Source organism: Magnolia sinica, chromosome 3, assembly GCF_029962835.1.
Source record: "Magnolia sinica isolate HGM2019 chromosome 3, MsV1, whole genome shotgun sequence".
NCBI lineage: Eukaryota > Viridiplantae > Streptophyta > Magnoliopsida > Magnoliales > Magnoliaceae > Magnolia > Magnolia sinica.
In genome coordinates this window covers 107,695,184-107,718,373 of record NC_080575.1, presented here as the reverse complement: position 1 = coordinate 107,718,373, position 23,190 = coordinate 107,695,184, and the positions used below count along the sequence as shown (strand labels likewise).

At 42.2% G+C, this 23,190-nt stretch overlaps 1 protein-coding gene across 1 annotated transcript; it reads right to left on the bottom strand.

The window, feature by feature from the left end:
- Positions 1–17,588: 17,588 nt before the first annotated feature.
- LOC131240607 (MDIS1-interacting receptor like kinase 2-like) lies at positions 17,589–21,367 on the bottom strand. The gene is made up of 2 exons (XM_058238915.1): positions 18,689–21,367; positions 17,589–18,207 (listed from the first exon to the last, which is right to left on the bottom strand). Exons 1-2 carry the CDS (start codon positions 21,336–21,338, stop codon positions 17,852–17,854), a joined length of 3,006 nt encoding a protein of 1,001 aa, XP_058094898.1. The 5' UTR covers positions 21,339–21,367; the 3' UTR covers positions 17,589–17,851.
- Positions 21,368–23,190: the final 1,823 nt, after the last annotated feature.

Below are 23,190 nucleotides of genomic sequence, written 5' to 3'. Positions count from 1 at the left end.
AGAACATGAATGTCTACTCCTTCGTCTTCGAATAGCAGCACCGTGACTCTACATGTCCGATATGAACTCTGATTTTCACCTCTCCCAGACAGACTACATCTTCAGCATGTACAGTTCCACGCTGCCAACTTCCTCTTCCAAAAGCGGGTGGCCATGCTTCTCAGACCTATTGCGCAGAGCATTTTGTTCAGGTATGCACATGACTCCTCTCGAAATCGGCCATGGATTCATCCAACCTTCTTTACAGTGATCGGCTTCTACTTTTATACGGTCAGGTGTATACACTGTGACCATATACAGTCTATTACCCACCTCGTTGGTGTTTACGGACGATGGTGGGGCAATTGTCTCCTGACATACCTTAATATCGGTTTTGGATTAAGATTCAGCTACACACTGGTAATATGGAGAGGATGGGTGCATCACAGCCTTCCGTTTCCGGAATGCCAAATAAAGGTGGTGTTTATATCCAAAAAATCGTTCTATCAGGTGGATATGCCCTGTATTACAGAAACATGGTGGTTATTGATGTGTTTTTCTGTTTCATTCTGGAAACAGCAAGTAAAACTTTTCTAAATATTAATATAAAGCAACTGAATGCATAAACAACTGTAGTTTTAGAGCAACTTATGCATGAGGGTAGGGTGATGATAGAGTTCCCACAAGACTGCATTAGACCTGTTGGGGACAATGTTAGGTTGTTTACGTTGGAGGTCGGTGTCTTATGCCGATCTCTGATCCCCACCACCACCCCCCGTTGGGTAGACGTGACAGATGATGTGCAGCAGCTCATCCATCAGCGCCTTACGGTAAATTTTAGTAAATTAGATTTTGTTTTGTAAAAGTTCATTTACGGTTAAGTTATTTTCTTAATAAATTTATTGCCTTAATTTATTATTTACGAAACTATTAGGTAAATTTATCTTGGATTTGACTGTTCCGTACATTTCCCATGTCGTTGACGACATGGTTAAGGAGCAGTTTAAGGAGTACCACGGTGAGTTACACCAGCAGTACAAGCGGTGCAAGAGCCACGAGGAGGCCGTACTGTCCGTACTAACGTACGTAACCATTGACGACTGGCGGATACTCTACGAGAGATTTTTCTCTGAGTCTTTTTAGGTAATATTTACATATTTACAATATCTTAAGGTAACAATTAAATTCACAATTAATAGCAATGTGTTATGAATAATGTGTTCAGAAGACGAGCAGAATAAATTCTATGAACAAGGAAAAGTTAGAAGTGAACCACGTAGCTAGTTCAAAGTCATTTGTATAACTTTGTCACGAGATGGTTAAAAATTACTGGTGATTATTAAGTTGATATATTCTTTCCATGCATTTATATTAACTCTATTGTTCTTTCGATTGCGCAGCGAGATTCCATCACTGGCTAGGACACCGGACTAGTAGACCTCTACAGAGGGATTTACTGTCGGCAGGCGACGGGATCTTGGGTACATCCTAGAGCCAGCAAGAATTGGGTAAAAATCCTTACATTATAAAATTTAATTGCATTGAATTATAATAATGTCATTCGTTATGAAAATTCATATGTTTTCATTACAGGTGGTAATGGACGCCATACGCAGTCAACCCACTCTCGATGGTACTCATCGGAGTGAGTCAGAGATCTTGAGTAAGGTGCTTGGCACCCATTCTAGATATGTGCGTGGGCTTGGCCATGGTGCCAAGCTCATGGCACCCGTTAGAGCTGCCTCCAGCCGATCCGTCGTTGGCGAGAGTGCCCTATGCCGAGTTGATATCGCAGAGAGAGAGAGGGGGGGGGGGGGGGTTCAGCAGCTATGGGTCGTCGTCGACAAGATCAAAGACCAGCTGGAGAGGCAGAGGGAGGAGCAGGAGAGGCAGAAGGAGGAGCAAGAGAGGAGGATCGAGGAGATGCGGGTGAAGCATGAGTAACGTATGCAGGAGATATTACAGACTCTCGCTGCACGCTTACCCACCGATGCCCCATGTTCACTCCCTAAGTATAGGGTTGTGATGTAGTAATAAACTCAGTAAGACCGAGGTTGAATCTACAGGGACTAAAACCTATACGTAATCTGAAAGCAACCAGAAGTAGAACTCAACTAAGATGAAATCTAAATCGAATGATTTTGAGGAATAATAATGAAATACTAATCTAAAACTTAAGGAATTCAGAGGTAGGAAACTAGGGATTCAAAGGATCCACTTGTAGAGATCAGGGAGATCTACGGTCGATTCATGAACTCAATTGGACTTCGAGTCCCATCTTCATCCAGTTGGAAGATATAACCTGAAAACCAATTCTGAACTTCATTTAATCTAGTTTTCAAGAGATCAGATGGGTGCAAATTAGAATGGATTCCATCACAAAACCATGCCCATGAGACAAAGCAAACAACAAAATTAAACCAATTCACAGCCAATCTGAGTGATGTATGAATGTCAGGAAGAGTTCCGTCATTCCACCATGTCCAAGGGGCGATGGTGAACAATAGGGCATCCTAGCTTCATAATCATAAGAAAGGAAAATGAAATACTCAAGCCATCGCAAATCTACTATAATGTAAGTCACAATAAACCATTAAAAACTGAAGCATTCTTTCATCTAACTAGAATCAAATATAGTTCATCATATGCATCCAAGTCGTAGGATCAATCCCATCATGCCACAAGCTTCACCTCTTAGCCCTAGCTAACAGGTTCAGCCCAACATGAATGGGCTGGATCCCTTAAACAAAAACAAAATAAAAAGAAAAAGAAAAGAAAAAAACACTCTACTATCTCTCTCTCTCTCTCTCTCTCTCTCATGTTCCAACCCCGATCCCACGTTCTCTCTCTCTTTTTTATAGGCAGGGAAGACGGTGGAGAGCTCTCACGCACAAGAGGCGGTGGTTGGGTCGGCGGAAAGCTTTCAATTGCGTGTGTATAGCTTACGTAGCAGCTTCTTCTTTCGCAGCAAAACCGTCTTGTGTTGAAATCAACTTTTCGGCCAATGGACGCTTCACATGCAAGATCTAAGATGTTCAGTCATCTTGGCTCTGGTCGATCCCACCTTAGGAATATTTTGGACAGTCCAGATGGACGGATTGATCCTTGCCATGGTTATATAACAACCCGGATCGTCCGGGTTTCTCCGAACGTGCGTAATGCATAAGGAATCCGAAAATGGATCCTTTCGGCATTAGTGGGGCCCATGATCGGAGCTATCCAGGAAATCCACTCCGTCCATTGTCTTTGCCTCGAAATTTAGACCAAAGATAGATGGTTTTGGTTTTGTGTGGACGCGGCCCATTGAAGTAATCATGTTGTAATCATTCTGGATGGTGCAGGGCAGCTTGCTTGTGACCTCTGCAGCAGGCACGTGCGTGTACATGGTCACCCACGGTCAACATGGTTTGATTAAATCAGTTTGGTCTATCTGATGGACGGTGTGGATCGATCATGTGGGCGATGATGGTGGCCCACCGGCTTCCGCAATTGGCCTCCGCGCCACTGTTTGCGCAAGAAACAAAACAGCAGTTGCCATTTTTGACTCAATCATAGGACCAAACCATTTTGGAAGGAGATGCAGTTGCCGTGCACATCTGGTGCACTTGTGCACCATGCACACCCTAACTCAGGTGGAGTCTACGGTGATGTTTCTGAGAGATCCACTCCATCCATACGTTTTATCACCTCATTTAATGGGTTGAACCTAAGTTTAAAGCATATCCAGATATCAAATGGGCCCAAAATCACTAGTTTATGAACTGATCTGTCCGTTAGGCCACTTCCAGAGGGATCCACTAGCTGAAATTCGATGTGTACGGTTACTTTAGAGTCCTCAGGCCCTGTATAAAGTTTTGAGCCGATCAGATGGTGGGAACCCTGTGATCTTGCATTCTAGATGTCTTTCGGGCCTGTTTAAGGTGAGTGTGTAACATCCTGGACTTTCACTGTTTTGGATTTTCAAAAAAAAAAAAATCCTTAAAAATTTCTTTTAATTAACTTATAAAATCACTTAATGACCATTAGCACTCAATGTTAGTGTATACTGGGGTGGACCAGTCTGGTCATGATAGGACCTGGTGTGGCCCGCCAAGCCCGATGGCTGTTTACATTTAACAACAGCTCGTGTGGGCCGCCCAGCGACCGAGGAAGGTCAGAAAAATCTAAAAATTTAGAAAATCATAGATCTCACTGGACTTGTGGTCCATCGCGGACTGCGGACCCAGTGGACACCCAAAAGTACCATCTGGCGCTTGCCCAATGCGCCCCACCAATGCCAGATAAAAATCTGGCACTGACAAAAGAAACTGAGACTCCGGGCCTTCCAGCCGTCGGATTTCTTCCAAATTTACGGTGAAGGTTTAATGTATTTTTCAACGCCTGCCCACCAAATCTGGGCCCCGATCGTGGCACGATGACCGTTGATCGCGAATCGGACCCGTACGACCAAACCCCGCATCCGTTCGTTCCCAAATTTTGTAAGGCCCCTCATCGGGCCATGGACCACTTATCCTATAAATTTCATGGCCAGAGGGCCATCAGAAATGCTCCAATCACCAAAATGGCCCCCACAGTACCACTTAAAGGTTGGAAACGCTTGCTCAGGTCATATATCCGTTCATCCGTTCGCCCTAAATTTTTGCATGGACCCTAGTCAGGCCATAAGGCACCTACACACCAAATTTGGTGGCCAGAGGGGTGATAGGGCCCTAGATCCTAGAAAGACCCTCCCATAAGTCTAGTATAGTAAGAACCTAGCCCTTGGGGCCATTTACACCAAACCTGGCATTATAAAAAGGGGCTTCTTTTGGGCACCCCTCTCCCCATACGATTTTACCCTAGAGAAGGAAAGAGAGAAGAGAGAAAAAGGGAGAGCAAGAGTGAAAGGAGAGAAGAAAGTGTGGGTGAAGAAGAGCTAGGTGGACCTTAGATCAAGGTGGGGCCCAAGGAAATCAACCATTTCAACTTCCTACTTCTCCTCAAGGGAGAATCTCTCCTCCACAACCTCCATAATCATCCGTTGGCCGTCTAGGTAAGATCCTTCACTTCTTCTTCTTGGAATCCATGCATTGAGAAGGGATTGACATGAAATTTCTCACATGCAAGGTTTGGTTTTAGGGATTCCGGCCGATCTACCCCGAAATCCATGTCTCCTAGGTCGTTTCCAAGCCTCCATCAAATCCAATGTGTGGACTATTGTTCTTAGGTGGCCTAGCACCAATTTTATTATGGGTTTAATGATTTTGATTGTTTGGATGTTATGATTGGAGAAACTAGAGAAACCCTAGGAATTGCATGATTGTTGAAATTCGTATGGGATGCATGTTGATTCTCATTGGTGTTGCTATTGCCTTTCACATGATTGGGTATTTGGATAATTAGGTGTTCATGCCTTGTTGCTTTTTCCCTACATTGTTGTTTCATAAAATGTATGATGATCGTGTGCATATGATTTCTTGCAATGGTGGAAGTGCTTAACTTCCTCCCACACACACACACACCTCACTTGCACTTGTATTATGATATTGTTGACCTTACTTGGTATGAGAATCTGAATTGTATGTTGAGAAGCATGAGAACATGAACGTTGTATATGCTAGATGACGCATTGGTAGTCGGCATGCTAGGGATTGCTACTCGAACCCTTGGGTTAGTCAGGAAACATGAGGAGAGCGAAGGTGGCTCCATTGGTAGGACCGCCTTGAGGCTAAACCCGCGGATTTGGGCGAGTGCGTGAGGGCGACAGTAGTTGGACTACATGGGTTGCATGCACCCGATGTCGTACCACCGTGTACTCGCCTGGACTCGTGTGGTCTAGCCTACCGTTGACCAACCATGATTTGTTAACCTTGTTTGCTCACATCTGTATGGAACCTGTGACACCCTGCAACCGAGGTAGCCCATCCATAATCCACCGAGAAATGGTCCACAGCCTCGTGAGCCGGGCATGGTGGAATGGGACACTGTGTCCTAGCTGTCGGCCTACGCTGGGGTGACGCGCCTCCCCGTAGTGACCGCGAGCGACCCCATATTCAGCACCCCCATGTGCTTGAAGTCGGGGATGGGGAAAACCCGACGGGGTCAAGGACCGCGGGGTCTCGGCCTCACGCATTGGGGGGCCTTGGCCTCGCATCTAGTTCAGGGCATGTGATATGTGGGGTGTGACAGATTCCCAAACCTGCTGGATGAATGGACTTAACTAATAACTCGGCTAACACGATCGCATCGCATCGCACTAGGTAGGGTAGCGACTCGGCAGTCGAGGTCGTACTGAGAGAGTGTTGGCATTGGCGATCGTTAGATGTTGTCGCACGAGGGAGCGTTGTTGTGAGGGCATGCATCATATCATGCTGCATACATGCGCATTAATAAGATTTATGTGATTATATGCTTTTCATTAAGACCATATTTAAATTGATGCATATGATAACCTGAGATTAATAGCACCCACTGAGTTGATCACTCACTCCCACTCTGGGACGGTGTTTTAAAACACCAACCAGACCCATTCATAGATGCAGGTGACTCAGGGCATGAGGAGCCTGGCGAGGCGAGTTTGGACAAGGAGGACGGACTCTCCTACTTGCAGCTGATGGGCGGCTCTCCATGGCTTGATCGGGCTGAAATTGGATTTGCTGAGCTGCGGGCTCAGCTTTACTCTTTTTGGACATAGCCTTCTTTTATTATCCTGTTGGGCAACGCCTTGGGCGACCCTTTATTAGTTTTGGACCTGTATATTTGTGAGATTTCCTTCATTTCAATAGACTGGTGCAATTGTGCTTCATGCTTCAGGCGATTCCAAATTGCGCAGTTAAATTTGATTAATCATAAAAAAAACCATAAATGCATGATAAGTGACACTCGGGAACTCGGGAGTCGAGTCTATGCACGACCCCCGATTTTTCGGGGCGTTACAGATGGTATCAGAGCAATAGTTTGGAATCCCTTGGGCCATGGGTCATGAATTCACTAACGCGTCCGCTGACTTGAGAGGATACGTATTAGGAAACGCAACGGGGACTTAGAATGCTAGGTACCACCCCAGCCCCTGGGCTGACACTCTTAGACGAAAGGTAAGACTCACAAAGTGTTAGGGTTGGGTAGCGAGAATAAGTAGTGACGCTACGAAATAGGTCAGAGAACCTTATGAAGGGCTTAGGCTGAGGAGAGAGAGCATAACAATATTAGAATTCAACTTAGGAGCCTTACGACACGCTTCAGTCCATTCTTGGACAAAAAGTCGGGAACTTAATGGCGAGACCCGATCGACTAACTAGGAAATTTAGGTAGTTTATGCCACCTAATCCCTCAGGGCCCGTTTGGCCAACTGTGTTAGGTGGGATTAAGGTGAATGGAATGGTAAGAGTAGCAATACATCCATGTGTAGGGTATTGTCCCTAGATTGTCTGTATCTCATGATTTCCAATACCAGGTTTGGGATACATGCAATTAAAGGTAAATCACGAGATTTCCTTTCAAATTACACTTGAAAATCTCATATCACACCTTCCAACACAAGATTCATTCTACAAAGCCTATGAAATAAGCTTTAAATTTCGTCCTACACCCATTCCCCACATGTCATTCCCAAATCTTGAGTTGGGAGTAGCATTGCAACCCCATTTAGCACAATTAAATGCCCTTAGCCAAATAAGTATAAGTCGAAATCTCTCTTTCCAACATATCTCTTTAAATATTTACCCGACATCACCCTATTCTTGAATTTCCCGAGTACATTGGTAGGAACGAGTCGGAAATCGAAGGATTTGACGGTCAAAAACATCGTTCTAGACCAAATGAGTGGATACTGGGATAAATTTGATGATTCTGACCTACTCTAGGATGAAGACTTGAGGGTGAATGAAAATTTACCGAAAATGGAGGAAACTGTAGAAAAATAAGATTTTGACTGCTAACCAGGGAGAATCTCGTGAAACCACTAGGCTCATTGCGTAGATCGGCTTCTCCTACCCCAAATTCATATATGGCACGTCGAATAACTCTTTCCGGTTTGTGAGATATGCCCTTCGCAAGGCCACCCCGCCCAGCGGGTGTTGCACCCCGCCCGACCCGCGTTGTCACCCCGCCCGGGCTCCAGAGACTCGGCGGGACCCCGCCCAGCGGGCGTTGCACCCCGTCCAGCGCGCGCGCCACCCTGCCCGGCCCGCGTGACCCCGCCCGGCCCGAGTTGCCCCGCTGAAATTTTCTGCAATGTTGGGTCAACTTTAAAAATTCATATCTCCTTCATTACAACTCCGATTTAGGTGATTCAAAAGCCATATTGAAGCTTGATGAGTATAGTTTTATATAAAAATAATAATAAAATAAAATAAAAATTTTAATATGGTTAAAATTAAGATGTTCTGCCAACTGTCCAAAAATTTTAAAATTCAGGCAACTATTTTTCCTAGAATTTTAATAATTTATTTACAACTCTAAATGATATGAAATTTGGTGAGATGACTTAAAACTTGATGATAAATCATCATAAAAATTTTAAAAATAATTCAGTTGTTAAAGGTACAAGAAACGTTATAAGATGTCTTCTCTCTATGTACACCTCGTACTCGTGTAGGGCCCACTTTCCTTGTAAGTAAAGGCTCCATAGCCCTATTTCCTCTCATTTCCTCCCTCTCTAATACTCCCACACATTTAGTGAAGCCTCTCCCTTTCCCAAAAATCTCAAATCCCTCATCTCTCCTTCATTACAACCCATCATCGCCTCTTTCACATCTTCACCTCTTCTTCCTCATTCCCAAACTCATTGTCTCAAGAACCCATTCTTATTCCTCCCATCCTCATTTCCAAGAACCACTACATTCTCACTTTCAAAACCCATTTACAAGCATCCCTCCCTAAAACCCATTCTACAACCCATATCCAACTCACACTCTCTATTCCCCACCTCCAAACTCTACTCCAAAAATCCAATCCTCCAAACCATCTTCTTCTCTTTTTTCTTTTTTTTTTTTCAAAACCCATTTCTTTTGTTTATTCCCACATATAAACTCTCAACTCATTTCCCAAATCCCTCTCATCACCCATATTTCCTTCTAGACCCATTCACCAAAACCACACTCCTTTCACTCTCTTCTCCCCATTTCCAAAGTTCACTTCCCACAATCTACCTCAAGACCATCCTCAACTTCATTTTCCTAAACATCATTCCAATATCACTTTCAAAGCCCATTCCTAAAACAAACTCCCAAAACCATTCCATCCCTATTTTCCAAAACCCATCTCAAATCCCAATCTCTACTCAAACCCCATATCCTCAACTCACCTTCCATTTCATCTTACACCACCTCATCTCAAACTCATTCCCAAATTTCATTTTCCAAACCCTTCTCAAATCCATTCACACCCAAAACTCATTTCCATTTCTCAACTCTCATTCTAAAAGTCATCCCTAAGACCATTCCTCCAACAATTTACCCACATTCCTCACACCCAAATCCTTCCTAACCGAGGAAAATGTTGTTCCTAGCGACCATCATCTCCTTTTTCACCATTTCGACGATTCTTTCCCTTATGGGGAGGAAGCGCCCCCACTTTCGCCCGACTCAGACGAGTAGCCCCACGACCTTACTAACGACTAGTAGTTTGTTAATGCAGTTGGGTTTAATGCATGTATTGAAGGATGGTTAGGACCTTTGCTTAATTAACTTGTATTTTTGTTGCGTCTAGCCTATCTAGTAATGCTTGAAATCCATGTTGTAACATGTAAATTACCTATGGCATTTTGAAATTTATGTGAATGTATGGATTGTTTTAGAATTTTCTTGTCGTCTTGTGAATGCTTGTATGAATAATGGTCTTATTGTGTCCATCTTAGCGTTATTAGCACTCTAAACTACCAGAATACCTTAAAACTTTCGATTCTTCCTTCCCTGTTAAAATTTATGAAACCAAGGAGTGATTTGCCCATAACCCACTAGCCATAAGATTGAAATGGTAATTCATATAAAAAAAAAAAAAAAAAAAAACTTTTTAGCATGATCATTTCTCGTAGGCATGTTGAGAGACTTATTAAACCCCAAATTGGATATAAATTAAAACGAGGACTCTCGTAGACAAAGACCCAAGGGACAACATTATAAATAGGAGATGTAAACTTTTCAATGATGGCTAAACAATTAGATTGATCGGACTACGAAATTGCGGAACCACACATCTGCGAAGTACTCGCGGCTTAACCCAATTCTCATTCCTGGGCAAATACCAATGGACTCACTGCTTTGACCGAGCAGAAGACCAGGATCTACCAGGACTAAGAAGGGATACAACGATCTTTCTGCCCTGGTCAGACAGAGGATCGACGTATGGGATTAAAGCCTACCACACCTGTCTTTCCGTATTAGCCCAATCATAAAGAGAAGAATATACCACCCTTAGGTAAGCTTTAGCATCAAAAACTTAGCACAAAAAAAAAAAAGGATTTGACATCGTTTTCAAGCCTCAAAGGCGAAAACTTTTAAGGGGGGTAGATCATAATGAGCTAGGCCAACGTATTTAATATATATACCCTAAAATGTATATAAACCCGAAACTAACAAAACTTAAGCAAATGAAATGATAATACCTTTACTTATTACCCTTAGGCAATTTCGGGGACGAAATTGTTTTTAAGGGGGGTAGATTGTAACATCCTGGACTTTCACTGTTTTGGATTTTCAAAAAAAAAAAAATCCTTAAAAATTTCTTTTAATTAACTTATAAAATCACTTAATGACCATTAGCACTCAATGTTAGTGTATACTGGGGTGGACCAGTCTGGTCATGATAGGACCTGGTGTGGCCCGCCAAGCCCGATGGCTGTTTACATTTAACAACAGCTCGTGTGGGCCGCCCAGCGACCGAGGAAGGTCAGAAAAATCTAAAAATTTAGAAAATCATAGATCTCACTGGACTTGTGGTCCATCGCGGACTGCGGACTCAGTGGACACCCAGAAGTACCATCTGGCGCTTGCCCAATGCGCCCCACCAATGCCAGATAAAAATCTGGCACTGACAAAAGAAACTGAGACTCCGGGCCTTCCAGCCGTCGGATTTCTTCCAAATTTACGGTGAAGGTTTAATGTATTTTTCAACGCCTGCCCACCAAATCTGGGCCCCGATCGTGGCACGATGACCGTTGATCGCGAATCGGACCCGTACGACCAAACCCCGCATCCGTTCGTTCCCAAATTTTGTAAGGCCCCTCATCGGGCCATGGACCACTTATCCTATAAATTTCATGGCCAGAGGGCCATCAGAAATGCTCCAATCACCAAAATGGCCCCCACAGTACCACTTAAAGGTTGGAAACGCTTGCTCAGGTCATATATCCGTTCATCCGTTCGCCCTAAATTTTTGCATGGACCCTAGTCAGGCCATAAGGCACCTACACACCAAATTTGGTGGCCAGAGGGGTGATAGGGCCCTAGATCCTAGAAAGACCCTCCCATAAGTCTAGTATAGTAAGAACCTAGCCCTTGGGGCCATTTACACCAAACCTGGCATTATAAAAAGGCCTCTTTTGGGCACCCCTCTCCCCATACGATTTTACCCTAGAGAAGGAAAGAGAGAAGAGAGAAAAAGGGAGAGCAAGAGTGAAAGGAGAGAAGAAAGTGTGGGTGAAGAAGAGCTAGGTGGACCTTAGATCAAGGTGGGGCCCAAGGAAATCAACCATTTCAACTTCCTACTTCTCCTCAAGGGAGAATCTCTCCTCCACAACCTCCATAATCATCCGTTGGCCGTCTAGGTAAGATCCTTCACTTCTTCTTCTTGGAATCCATGCATTGAGAAGGGATTGACATGAAATTTCTCACATGCAAGGTTTGGTTTTAGGGATTCCGGCCGATCTACCCCGAAATCCATGTCTCCTAGGTCGTTTCCAAGCCTCCATCAAATCCAATGTGTGGACTATTGTTCTTAGGTGGCCTAGCACCAATTTTATTATGGGTTTAATGATTTTGATTGTTTGGATGTTATGATTGGAGAAACTAGAGAAACCCTAGGAATTGCATGATTGTTGAAATTCGTATGGGATGCATGTTGATTCTCATTGGTGTTGCTATTGCCTTTCACATGATTGGGTATTTGGATAATTAGGTGTTCATGCCTTGTTGCTTTTTCCCTACATTGTTGTTTCATAAAATGTATGATGATCGTGTGCATATGATTTCTTGCAATGGTGGAAGTGCTTAACTTCCTCCCACACACACACACACCTCACTTGCACTTGTATTATGATATTGTTGACCTTACTTGGTATGAGAATCTGAATTGTATGTTGAGAAGCATGAGAACATGAACGTTGTATATGCTAGATGACGCATTGGTAGTCGGCATGCTAGGGATTGCTACTCGAACCCTTGGGTTAGTCAGGAAACATGAGGAGAGCGAAGGTGGCTCCATTGGTAGGACCGCCTTGAGGCTAAACCCGCGGATTTGGGCGAGTGCGTGAGGGCGACAGTAGTTGGACTACATGGGTTGCATGCACCCGATGTCGTACCACCGTGTACTCGCCTGGACTCGTGTGGTCTAGCCTACCGTTGACCAACCATGATTTGTTAACCTTGTTTGCTCACATCTGTATGGAACCTGTGACACCCTGCAACCGAGGTAGCCCATCCATAATCCACCGAGAAATGGTCCACAGCCTCGTGAGCCGGGCATGGTGGAATGAGACACTGTGTTCGAGCTGTCGGCCTACGCTGGGGTGACGCGCCTCCCCGTAGTGACCGCGAGCGACCCCATATTCAGCACCCCCATGTGCTTGAAGTCGGGGATGGGGAAAACCCGACGGGGTCAAGGACCGCGGGGTCTCGGCCTCACGCATTGGGGGGCCTTGGCCTCGCATCTAGTTCAGGGCATGTGATATGTGGGGTGTGACAGATTCCCAAACCTGCTGGATGAATGGACTTAACTAATAACTCGGCTAACACGATCGCATCGCATCGCACTAGGTAGGGTAGCGACTCGGCAGTCGAGTGAGAGAGTGTTGGCATTGGCGATCGTTAGATGTTGTCGCACGAGGGAGCGTTGTTGTGAGGGCATGCATCATATCATGCTGCATACATGCGCATTAATAAGATTTATGTGATTATATGCTTTTCATTAAGACCATATTTAAATTGATGCATATGATAACCTGAGATTAATAGCACCCACTGAGTTGATCACTCACTCCCACTCTGGGACGGTGTTTTAAAACACCAACCAGACCCATTCATAGATGCAGGTGACTCAGGGCATGAGGAGCCTGGCGAGGCGAGTTTGGACAAGGAGGACGGACTCTCCTACTTGCAGCTGATGGGCGGCTCTCCATGGCTTGATCGGGCTGAAATTGGATTTGCTGAGCCGCGGGCTCAGCTTTACTCTTTTTGGACATAGCCTTCTTTTATTATCCTGTTGGGCAACGCCTTGGGCGACCCTTTATTAGTTTTGGACCTGTATATTTGTGAGATTTCCTTCATTTCAATAGACTGGTGCAATTGTGCTTCATGCTTCAGGCGATTCCAAATTGCGCAGTTAAATTTGATTAATCATAAAAAAAACCATAAATGCATGATAAGTGACACTCGGGAACTCGGGAGTCGAGTCTATGCACGACCCTCGATTTTTCGGGGCGTTACAGAGTGGCTGGAATTTCTTTGATTTTCGATGTGTAAATCCTCGATATTGGTCCCATGGAGTCCTGTCCAATGCCTTGGTGATGCCTGACCGTTAAATTCATACTTTTAGCATCCTTTCCAGTTCACGCTCTTAGATTCACCTTGCATCACAAACACAATTAAAATAAACTGTTAAGCAGTGTCATGTTTGTAAATTCAGGTAGTAATTGGAGTCTAATATGCAATATTTGACCCTCAACACCCCACCACCTCCGTCTTCGTCTGATGCCCCACCACCTCCGCCATCATCTTTGTGATTTTTTGTATTTTATTTATGATTTATTTTATATACGAATGTTAAACTTATATGTATTTGTGCGTGGATGAATGTGATGTGGATAAGATTATTTGTGTATGTATGGATGTAGTTTGTGTTTGGATTGATGTGAATGTGAATATAATGAAATATATTGTAATAAGTGAATATTAGGAATTTTTGCCTGAAATTTGAAAAAAAAAGAAAAAGAAAAAAAAGAGAGAGACTTTTACCGACGAAAAATTTCGTAGGTAAAAGTTTCGTACAACTTTCATCCACATTTTTTACCTACGAAACATTTTATAGGTAAAAGATTCAACCACATTTTTAGCTACGAAAACTTTTGTAGGTATAAGTTTCATCTACATTTTTAACCTACGTCAAATTTCGTAGGTAAAAGTCTGTCTACACAGGTTTTACCTATGAAAAGATTTGTAGGGAAAAGTTTCGTCAACAGTTTTACCTACGAACAAATTCGGTAAGAAAAGTGTCGTCAACATTTTTTACCTATGAAAAAATTTGTCGGTAAAAGTCTTACCATTGCCGCCAATACGATTTTTCGTCAATTAAAAGCCTTTACCCATGGTTTGTTACCGATGAATTTGCCGACGAAAAAATTCGTTGGTAATACTCGTTACCGACCAAAAAACTTCATTTACCAATGAATTTTTTCGTCGGTAAAAGAGAAATTTCCTATAGTGCCTTTAAATAGGGATATTAGGCCATGGAAGAAGTTTCAGAATTAAACTACAACTAAAACTCCTAAAAATGGTGACTTATTATAAATAGTAAACTTACTATTTATATACGATCGTGATTTCCGATAATGTTCATGATTTGCGGCCAAAAATAGTAAATGCCCTATTTGGCTTCACCATACTGTTCCCCTAATTATTCTAAGCACATTTCATGTTAGGCACAACTCCTAAAGCCAAACGGATGAAGAGTTATAATCAAACTAAAACTTACTGGAAATAGTAAAAACGACATTAAAATAGGAATTCGGCAGCCAATCTGATGGTATTTTGCAAATTTGGTGTGTGCAACCCCGCATAGCGGGGTTGGGTAGCTAAAGTAGCTTGTCCTACCCTAAAATTTTATATGGTACATCCGATAGCTTATTCCGGTTTGCGAGATACATCTGTTTTAACTTCTGACAGTCCAAATCACCTCCGTCTCCGAACGGACCTTTTCTAGTCCATCTTGGACATGAAACTATTCGTGACCCGCTCAGCATCACTATGACATTCATCTCTCTTTCCCCCTTATGCGACCGCACATCAAATGAGAAAAGCATGACAGTCTGACCATAGACGTTGGTTATCATTATTTTTACCACCCATTTCTTCATAAGTGCGTGGCCCGCATAATATATCTACCGTGGAATTTTTGGCCAGGGAACTTTGACAATGTGGACCAATCTTTGATCTGACGGGGCCATTATGACCACTTTGAATCGAAATCCTTCCTGATTAGAAGATGGTAACTCTTGAATCACTTGATTATTCGCCCCTTAGATTTTCTCATTATATGTCTACTTGTAAACCGCTAATCACAGGCCAGGATCAATTTTCTAAAATTAGGCACGGAAACTCATCTAGTTTGGTGATGGTCTCTTCAAAGATATTGCAAACTGCGGTTGAAATCCAACTTGGTCGACCATGATGCTATGATACTATAATTAAAGGGGGCACGCGCGCTTCACTTTTACCGGTACCACTATAAGCTAAGGTGGCATGGGAAGATGTGGGGCCCACGTGATGCATGGATAAAATCGAATTTGTCCTTAATATGAGTTAGAGCATGTTATGCATAGACCCCTAAAATCAGTCTGATCACTGAATCAGGTGGGCTACACCACAGGGAACAAATTGGAGAGAACGTACAATCTTTAGTAAGCGGATTGCGTGGTGTCCCACACACCACCGACTTCTGTGGTGTGTTGATTTCACCCAGTTCTGTTGGTCCCACGATGATGCATGTGTTATATCTATATCATCCATCCATTTTTCGAGATTATTCTAAGGCACATGTCAAAAAATGACGTAGATCCAAAGCTCAAGTGGACCATACCACAAAAATAACAATGGGGATTGAATGCCTACCAATAAAAAACAGAATTTTTGGATCACACCAGGGTGGTGGGTGGTGTGTGGCACACCACGCCAGTCAATCCGCTTCCCAATCTTGATTTGCTTGGACGGCCCACAGTTTTGTATATATAAAATCCAGTCCATTCAGACCACTGATGTGATGTTGATGAAAAGCCATGCTAAAAATTAAGCTGTTTCTAAATTCTGGTGGGCCCCTGTGTAAGCGTAGCCGGGGAAACTTTGACCGTGTCACCTGACCTGCCTAATAAAAATATATTATGATCGGACTTTTACGCCAGGGACTTTCGATTTGAAATCCTTCCGGATTAGAACGTAATTCTTTAATAAATTGATTATTTTCATTTTATATTTTTTTTCCTTGGCTGTATAAATATTTGTAAACCTATTATCATATAGGACAGGATCAATTTTCTAATATTTAGTACGTAAGGGCATCCAATTTCTTTGAAGGTCTCTTCAAAGCAACCTGCAGTCTGAGTCCACACAAGGAAGATGCGGGCCCACGTGACGAATGCATAGAATTGAATCTGTAATGTGAGTCAGATTATGTTACCCGCATGCCCCTAAAATCATTCTGATCAATGAATCAGGTGGGCCGCATCACAGGGAACAAGTTAGAGAGAACATCTAATCTTGAATTGGATGGAGGACCCACAATGATGTATATATATATAATCCTGTCAATTCAGACCATTGATGTGATCGGATGAAAGGCCAGGCTATATAAATCAGGCTGTTTTGAAATTCTGGTGAACTTACATGGTTCCTGTGTGGTGGCCCCCGTGAGCATTCGATCAGTTTATATTTTGGCAACTTAAGATAATATGAGGTGACGCATCTGATAGACAGTTTGGATGTGATTCATACACAATGTGGGTCCCCATCTGCCCGGTGCCACAGTAAGCTTGAGGTGGTAGCGGCGCCATTGTACCATTCCCCATAATTAAAATAATTATATTACTTAAAAGAGAAATGCTACATTGCTCTCAGAGGATCCGATTGTGCATACATTTCAGTGAAAGGAGGATTTTCAATGCCGAATACACAAACATCTCACCCAGTTGTGCATGTTGTAACTACTATGGTACGCTTGGGGAACCCGGCAACCTTCTTGTTGTCTATCATGATGTTTTAATGTCATCCAAACAGTTCATAAGGTCATTCTCACTGGGATGAATTGAAAACACAAATATTAGCCTATTGCAAAATTATCATGCCCAGGCTTTGCCAGTGGGCATTTCTATTCTCATTGTTTCATACAGTGTGGACCACCTTAGTTTTGGATCTGCCTCTATATTTGCTTATTCGTACCAATGTTAGCTTGCAAAACTGATGGACGGAGTGGATTTCTCACAGGGATCCACATGGTTTCTGCCTACAAGAATTGTGGGAGGGCAGGAATAAAAACAGCAAGAAGAGGTCAATGGTTGTATATATAACTTAAACTAGAATATGGTGATCCTCGGCTCATGGATTCATAATTCCTTTAGAGACATGAACGAAATTTGTAGTGTTTGCCATTTGTTGCTCTACCATGTCATATAATGCACTTAAGTATCAACATACAAGCAACAGGAAGCATCAAAGAATAGACAAATGCTTCAATATCAACGTACAACTACAAGAGGAACATCTAAGGACACAAATATACAAACACTTCAACATCCACAAATTGATATTTCTCCGTGCTATGTGTGGGTTAGGTTGATGCTTTCCCCTGAGTAGGTGTATTTATCTATTTTAAAATAGAAAAACCATTGATGAAAGGCTCACTAGGTAGATGACTCTGCTCCATATTCCATGGTTTTTCCTTTTCTTCCCTGTCATCTCCTCCTATTACTCAATCACACCAGGATATCCGACAGTTGAGACAATTTAATCTTGTGGAAAGCTTCAGGAAGAGGATCCTTGCCTGCAGATAGCTCCTGCGACACGTGCCGCATGGTGGGCCGAGAGTGAGGATTGGCACGCAAGCATGCAAGTGCCAACATCGCAGCAGAAACCACATCCTTTCTGTCTTGAGGCACGGGAAGCGGGAGACGTTGATCTAACACATCCATCAACAATGTATCTTGCCCACCTGATGATGCCGAGGATGAGAAGAGAAATCCAGGATGCCTTCCCATTATGAGTTCAAGTGATATAACCCCAAAGCTATATACGTCACATTTCTCAGTCACCCTCATTGTGTATGCAAGCTCTGCACCCCAATAAAAAAAAAAACAGGTTGAGAAACAAGATCATGTTCCCATCTATGTATAAGGTTTATTTTGAGTAGATGATCCTACAATTGTTAAGGAAAACATAGAAACTATAATACAAATACAGATGAAGCTATATTGTTTCACAAAATTTCCAATTTTGATTTAATATAGGTCATTAAATTTATTAAGAGGAAGTCCTTTTACCATTCATGAAATTAAAATTGAAGTTGACATATGTTTGCATGAAATGAGATAAAAAAGAGGAAACTGAATTTAAATATTTTAAATAAGATGTGACTTAAAAAATTATTCTCCATAGACTAGTAGTCAAATGATGATACATAAGCATTTTGAGTATGATCATCTCTCACGCACACACACACATTATCCGAGATAATAAGAAGATTTAATCAACATTAGGGAAAAAGATGGAAACAGAGAAAATTAGGCTCAATATACCAGTACCATCCGACGTACCTGGAGCAACATATCCGCAAGTGCCTGCAAGTTCGGACCAGTTTGATGAATCTGGTTTTATGAGCCTAGCGGTGCCGAAGTCAGAGACACAGGCCTCAAATTCCAAATCCAACAAAATGTTATTGCTCGTTAAGTCCCGATGAACTATAGGAGGGGTGCGATCATGGTGCATGTATGATAAAGCATGTGCTATGCCTTTAATGATGTTCATCCTCTTCACCCAATCCAATTCCACGGCTCCTTCCTCACTGCTGAGGATGCAAGCTAAGCTTCCCCTTTCCATGTACTTGTACACTAGAAATGAGCACTGAGCATGCGAACAAAACCCATAGAGCTTCACGATGTTGCGATGTCGAATTTCTGTTAGTGCTTGTATCTCATTTCTAAAGCTTCTCTGGTCCACTCCTTCACCCCCATCTAATGGGTGAAGTTTTTTTATAGCTACTACCTGAGTAGTTTGTAGATTTGCTTTATAAACTGTCCCGTACCCACCCACCCCAATGCAATATTTGTTGTCAAAATCCTTGGTTGCTCTGATGATGTCTTCATACACAGTCTTTCCATCAAAATTCCATATTGAAAATAGATTTCCATTGTTTACTTCTATGTCCCCTTTCTCTAAATTTCTTGTTTTCCGGAGAAAAATAAAGCAAATGATGGCAATTACAAATAGAAGAAATAATGCTGCTACAGTGGGAGTAACGATGAAGAACACAGCTTTCTTGTCTTTCTTTGCGCCAACAGGGTTTATTGAAGAGGAATTACATGGTAACATACCTTTCACTTCACCACATAGACCTTTGTTTTCAACGAATGCCTCCAACGGAGCCAGGCGAAAGGCTTTGCTGTCGGGAAGAGGGCCCTCCAATTCATTATATGAAAAGTTGATGGAATATAAACTGATCATCTCTTTGAAAGATGACGGGACGGAACCAGAGAGCAAATTGTGGGAGAGATTTAGCTTTTCTAACATGTGCAGTTTTCCAAGTTGTCCAGGTATCTCTCCCGAAAGGAAGTTATGGCTGAGGTCTAATGTATACCGTAGGCCTACTAGATTTCCTATCTGAAATGGAATGCTTCCATTCAAATAATTCTCACTCATGCTCAAATACGACAATTTGGAGCAGTCCCCCAGTTGTTGAGGTATTGGCCCGCTCAGTTTGTTCTTCGATAGTTCAAGAACCTCCAAATTAGACAGTTTTCCAATTTCACCCGGTACCCGACTGGATAGTTGGTTATTGTTTAAACTCAACTTGTAAAGCATACACAACCTCCCAAGGGTACTAGGAACCTTTCCTTCTAAGTTGTTCGATGAAAGATCGAGCTCTTGTAGCCTACTCAATTGCCCAATTTGCAGCGGAATTGTACCAGTAATATTGTTGTTGGAGATTTTTAGGAGTGTTAGGTTTCGACACTCTCCCCAATTAGGCGACAGCTCGCCATGAAATCTATTGTAACTCAGGTCAATGAACTCTAAACTAGGATATACTCCAAAAACTTGGTATATATTTCCAGTGAGCTGATTATGTTGGAGCCGAACTCTTATTAAGGTGCTGCAGTTTCTCAGACTTTCAGGGATGGGACCAGTGAAATGGTTTCCTTTCGCAGCGAAGCGTCGAAGTGATTTGCCTTGGCATACTTCAGGTAGGTGGCCTGAAAAATTGTTGCCAACCAAAGTGAGTTTTTCCAAACGTGTTAGATTTGAGATTTCTGGAGGTACTGAACCAGATAACTGATTAGAGCGTACAGTGAGTGAAGTCAGGTTGCTCAAATTGCCAAAAGTTGGAGGGATTGGACCAGTGAGCTGATTTTTAGGTAGGGAGAGTTTGGTTAGGCTTCTCAAATTTCCAAGGGAAGGAGGAATTGGACCGGTGAGCCTATTATCATTCAGTCTGAGTGTAGTTAGGCTGCTCAAATTACCTAGATATGATGGGATGGCGCCTGTGAGATAGTTTCTGTGCAATCTAAGGGTGAGGAGATCTTTAAGCATTCCAATTTCTGGAGGTATCGAACCGACTATCTGATTTTTGGAGAGGTCCAAGTTGCGAAGATTTTTCAGCAAGCTAATTCTTGATGGAACTTCTCCTGTGAGTTTATTGGTATAGAGTTGAAGAGAGATGAGTCTGGTCCAATTGGCGAAGAAATGAGGGTATATTTTACCGGTTATCATGTTATCAGAAAGGTTGAGCTCTAGAATGCGAGTAAGATTAGCTAGTGAAGGAGGAAAGGCACCCGACAGTTGATTGGCGGACAAATCAAGAAAGACGAGTTTTGAAAGAGAACCGATTGGGGTTGGAATGGTTCCATGGAGTGAGTTTTGGCTGAGATTAAGGTTGATGAGGTTGGGAAAGGAGGAGAAGTTAAAATTATCAAGCATACCTTGCAAGCTTGTATTCCAAAGGTTTATTTCAACTACGTTGCGTGCATGATCGCATGAGATCCCGGTCCAGTTGCATGGAGAGCTCTCTTGGGTGGCAGAAGCGTTGGCAATGGGGATTAAGGACCATGAACCGAGAGCCTCTTTTTGAGAGAGACTGGCTTTCCATTTCAAAAGAGCTTTTGCTGCCTCAGATGCTGGGGATGATGATTCATTGGAGGAAGCTATTAGTAGTAAGAAGAGGAGAGGGAGAAGGGATTTTTTTGAGTCCATGTTTGTATTTCTGCTGCTAGTGCTGTGGGTTTGTGTTTGGGTTAGGAGAGGATGCTTCCATTTTATAGTGGAATGAATCTCGCCAACTTATGTTTTACCTCGTCGACTGGAGTCAAGCGCTTTTTCTTGAACCGGAATACCCCCATTTGTAGGCAGCGGTTAAAACACCGTCAATCATGTGAGCCTTTTATTGTTTACGGTATGTTCAGAAAAAAAAAACATATAAAAAAAAAATAATAAAAAAATTAACAATATACAAAGGTCAGGTTGGTCACAACATCAGAAACAGTGTAGATCACGCGAAAAAAAATTGTTTCCTGACTTAGTTTTGGATCGGTTTGATTTTTGAACAGTCTATCATAACCCCCCCCCAGCCCAAAAAAAAAAAAAAAAAAAACAGTCCATGTCCCATGCCCATTGTTTCCTATCATTTTGCCCCAAGATCTAATTTCAAAGGCTGAACCTGATGGACTGAGCAATTGTCACACGACACAACCTACGAAGCTCAGGTGTTTTATTACAACAGGTGCTTTTCGGGATTGTGCAGGCCTATGAATTACACAATTCCGGGCTTTACCATTCTCGGCTTTACCATCTGAAACTAGCTAGCTACTGTCTTAAATCGTTGATACAATGAACGTTGGCTCATATATCGGTAGACACAATGAACCTTGGCATATATATCAGTTAGGAACGGTGGGTTTAACCTTTTAGTCTGTTTAACCTGAGTTAAGCTTCGTGATGGTGGGCCATATCAGGAATCAGTCAATCTAAGACAACAGCCAGGAATTGTAACAAGCAAGTCAGGAGAGAAATTAATCAGCCTCTTCATTTGCGCAGCAAAATAATATTCAATGTTGTCTTGGAAGTGGTTGGTTTGTTGGAAATATAAAAATCTTTTAAAAATTTGTCTTCTTATTTTGAAATTTGTTTTTCTTTTGTTGAAAAAAGATGTTATGTCATTTAAGTGTCTATATATATTTTGAGTGAATAATTTAATATGGGCTTTTTAATGTTTTGATTATAAATATGGCAAAGCAAATGTATGAGGCAAGCTAGAAAATTTTTGAATGAAATTTCTTTAAGTAGAACTCTTATTCCTCTCCTCCTAAAACTTTGACCTTAACAAATCCTCAGTTTTTGGATCAGTTGTAATCCTATATCTTGGAGTTCCCTTCTCATCTACCTGTTTATCTCTCTGCGCCTGTGTTTTCCTTCTCATTGGGAGGGTGAGTTGCATCACTTCATCACATATAAAAATTTTGAGTGCCTGCTATTCAAGGAGCATAAATTACCTCAGTATCTTATGACAAGAAGAAATTTTCTTTTTCTTTTTTTCTTGTTTTTAGTGGAAAGATTTGATAAAGAGAAACTTTTTTCTTGTTTTTAGTGGAAAGATTTTACAAAGAGAAACTAGACTCTGTTTTAGTGGTATCTTATGTCAGACAGGAAGAAATTTTTTTTTTTTCTTTCTTCTTTTATCCTTTTTTTTTTTTTAAGTGGAAAGATTTGACAGAGAAGCTTGAATCTGTTATAGTGGTATCTTATGACAGACAGGAAGAAATTTAATTTTTTCTCTCTTATTGTACAGTTATAATAAAGAAAAACCTCCAAGCTAGGGTCCCATTTTAACAAACAAGTGTTCATAGATAAGAGTTTAAGATTGCTGAATCAATCTGATTTTGTGATCGTGAGTTATCAACGATGGATTCCACAATTTACTCCCTTTAGCCTGAGCTAACCTACAACACGTGTATAATTTTTAAGTGCCTTCGAATCAAGCGGCATGGACTGCGTATCTTGTAACTCGTTGATAAATGTGGGTGCATTAACAATTAATATGGCCATCGGA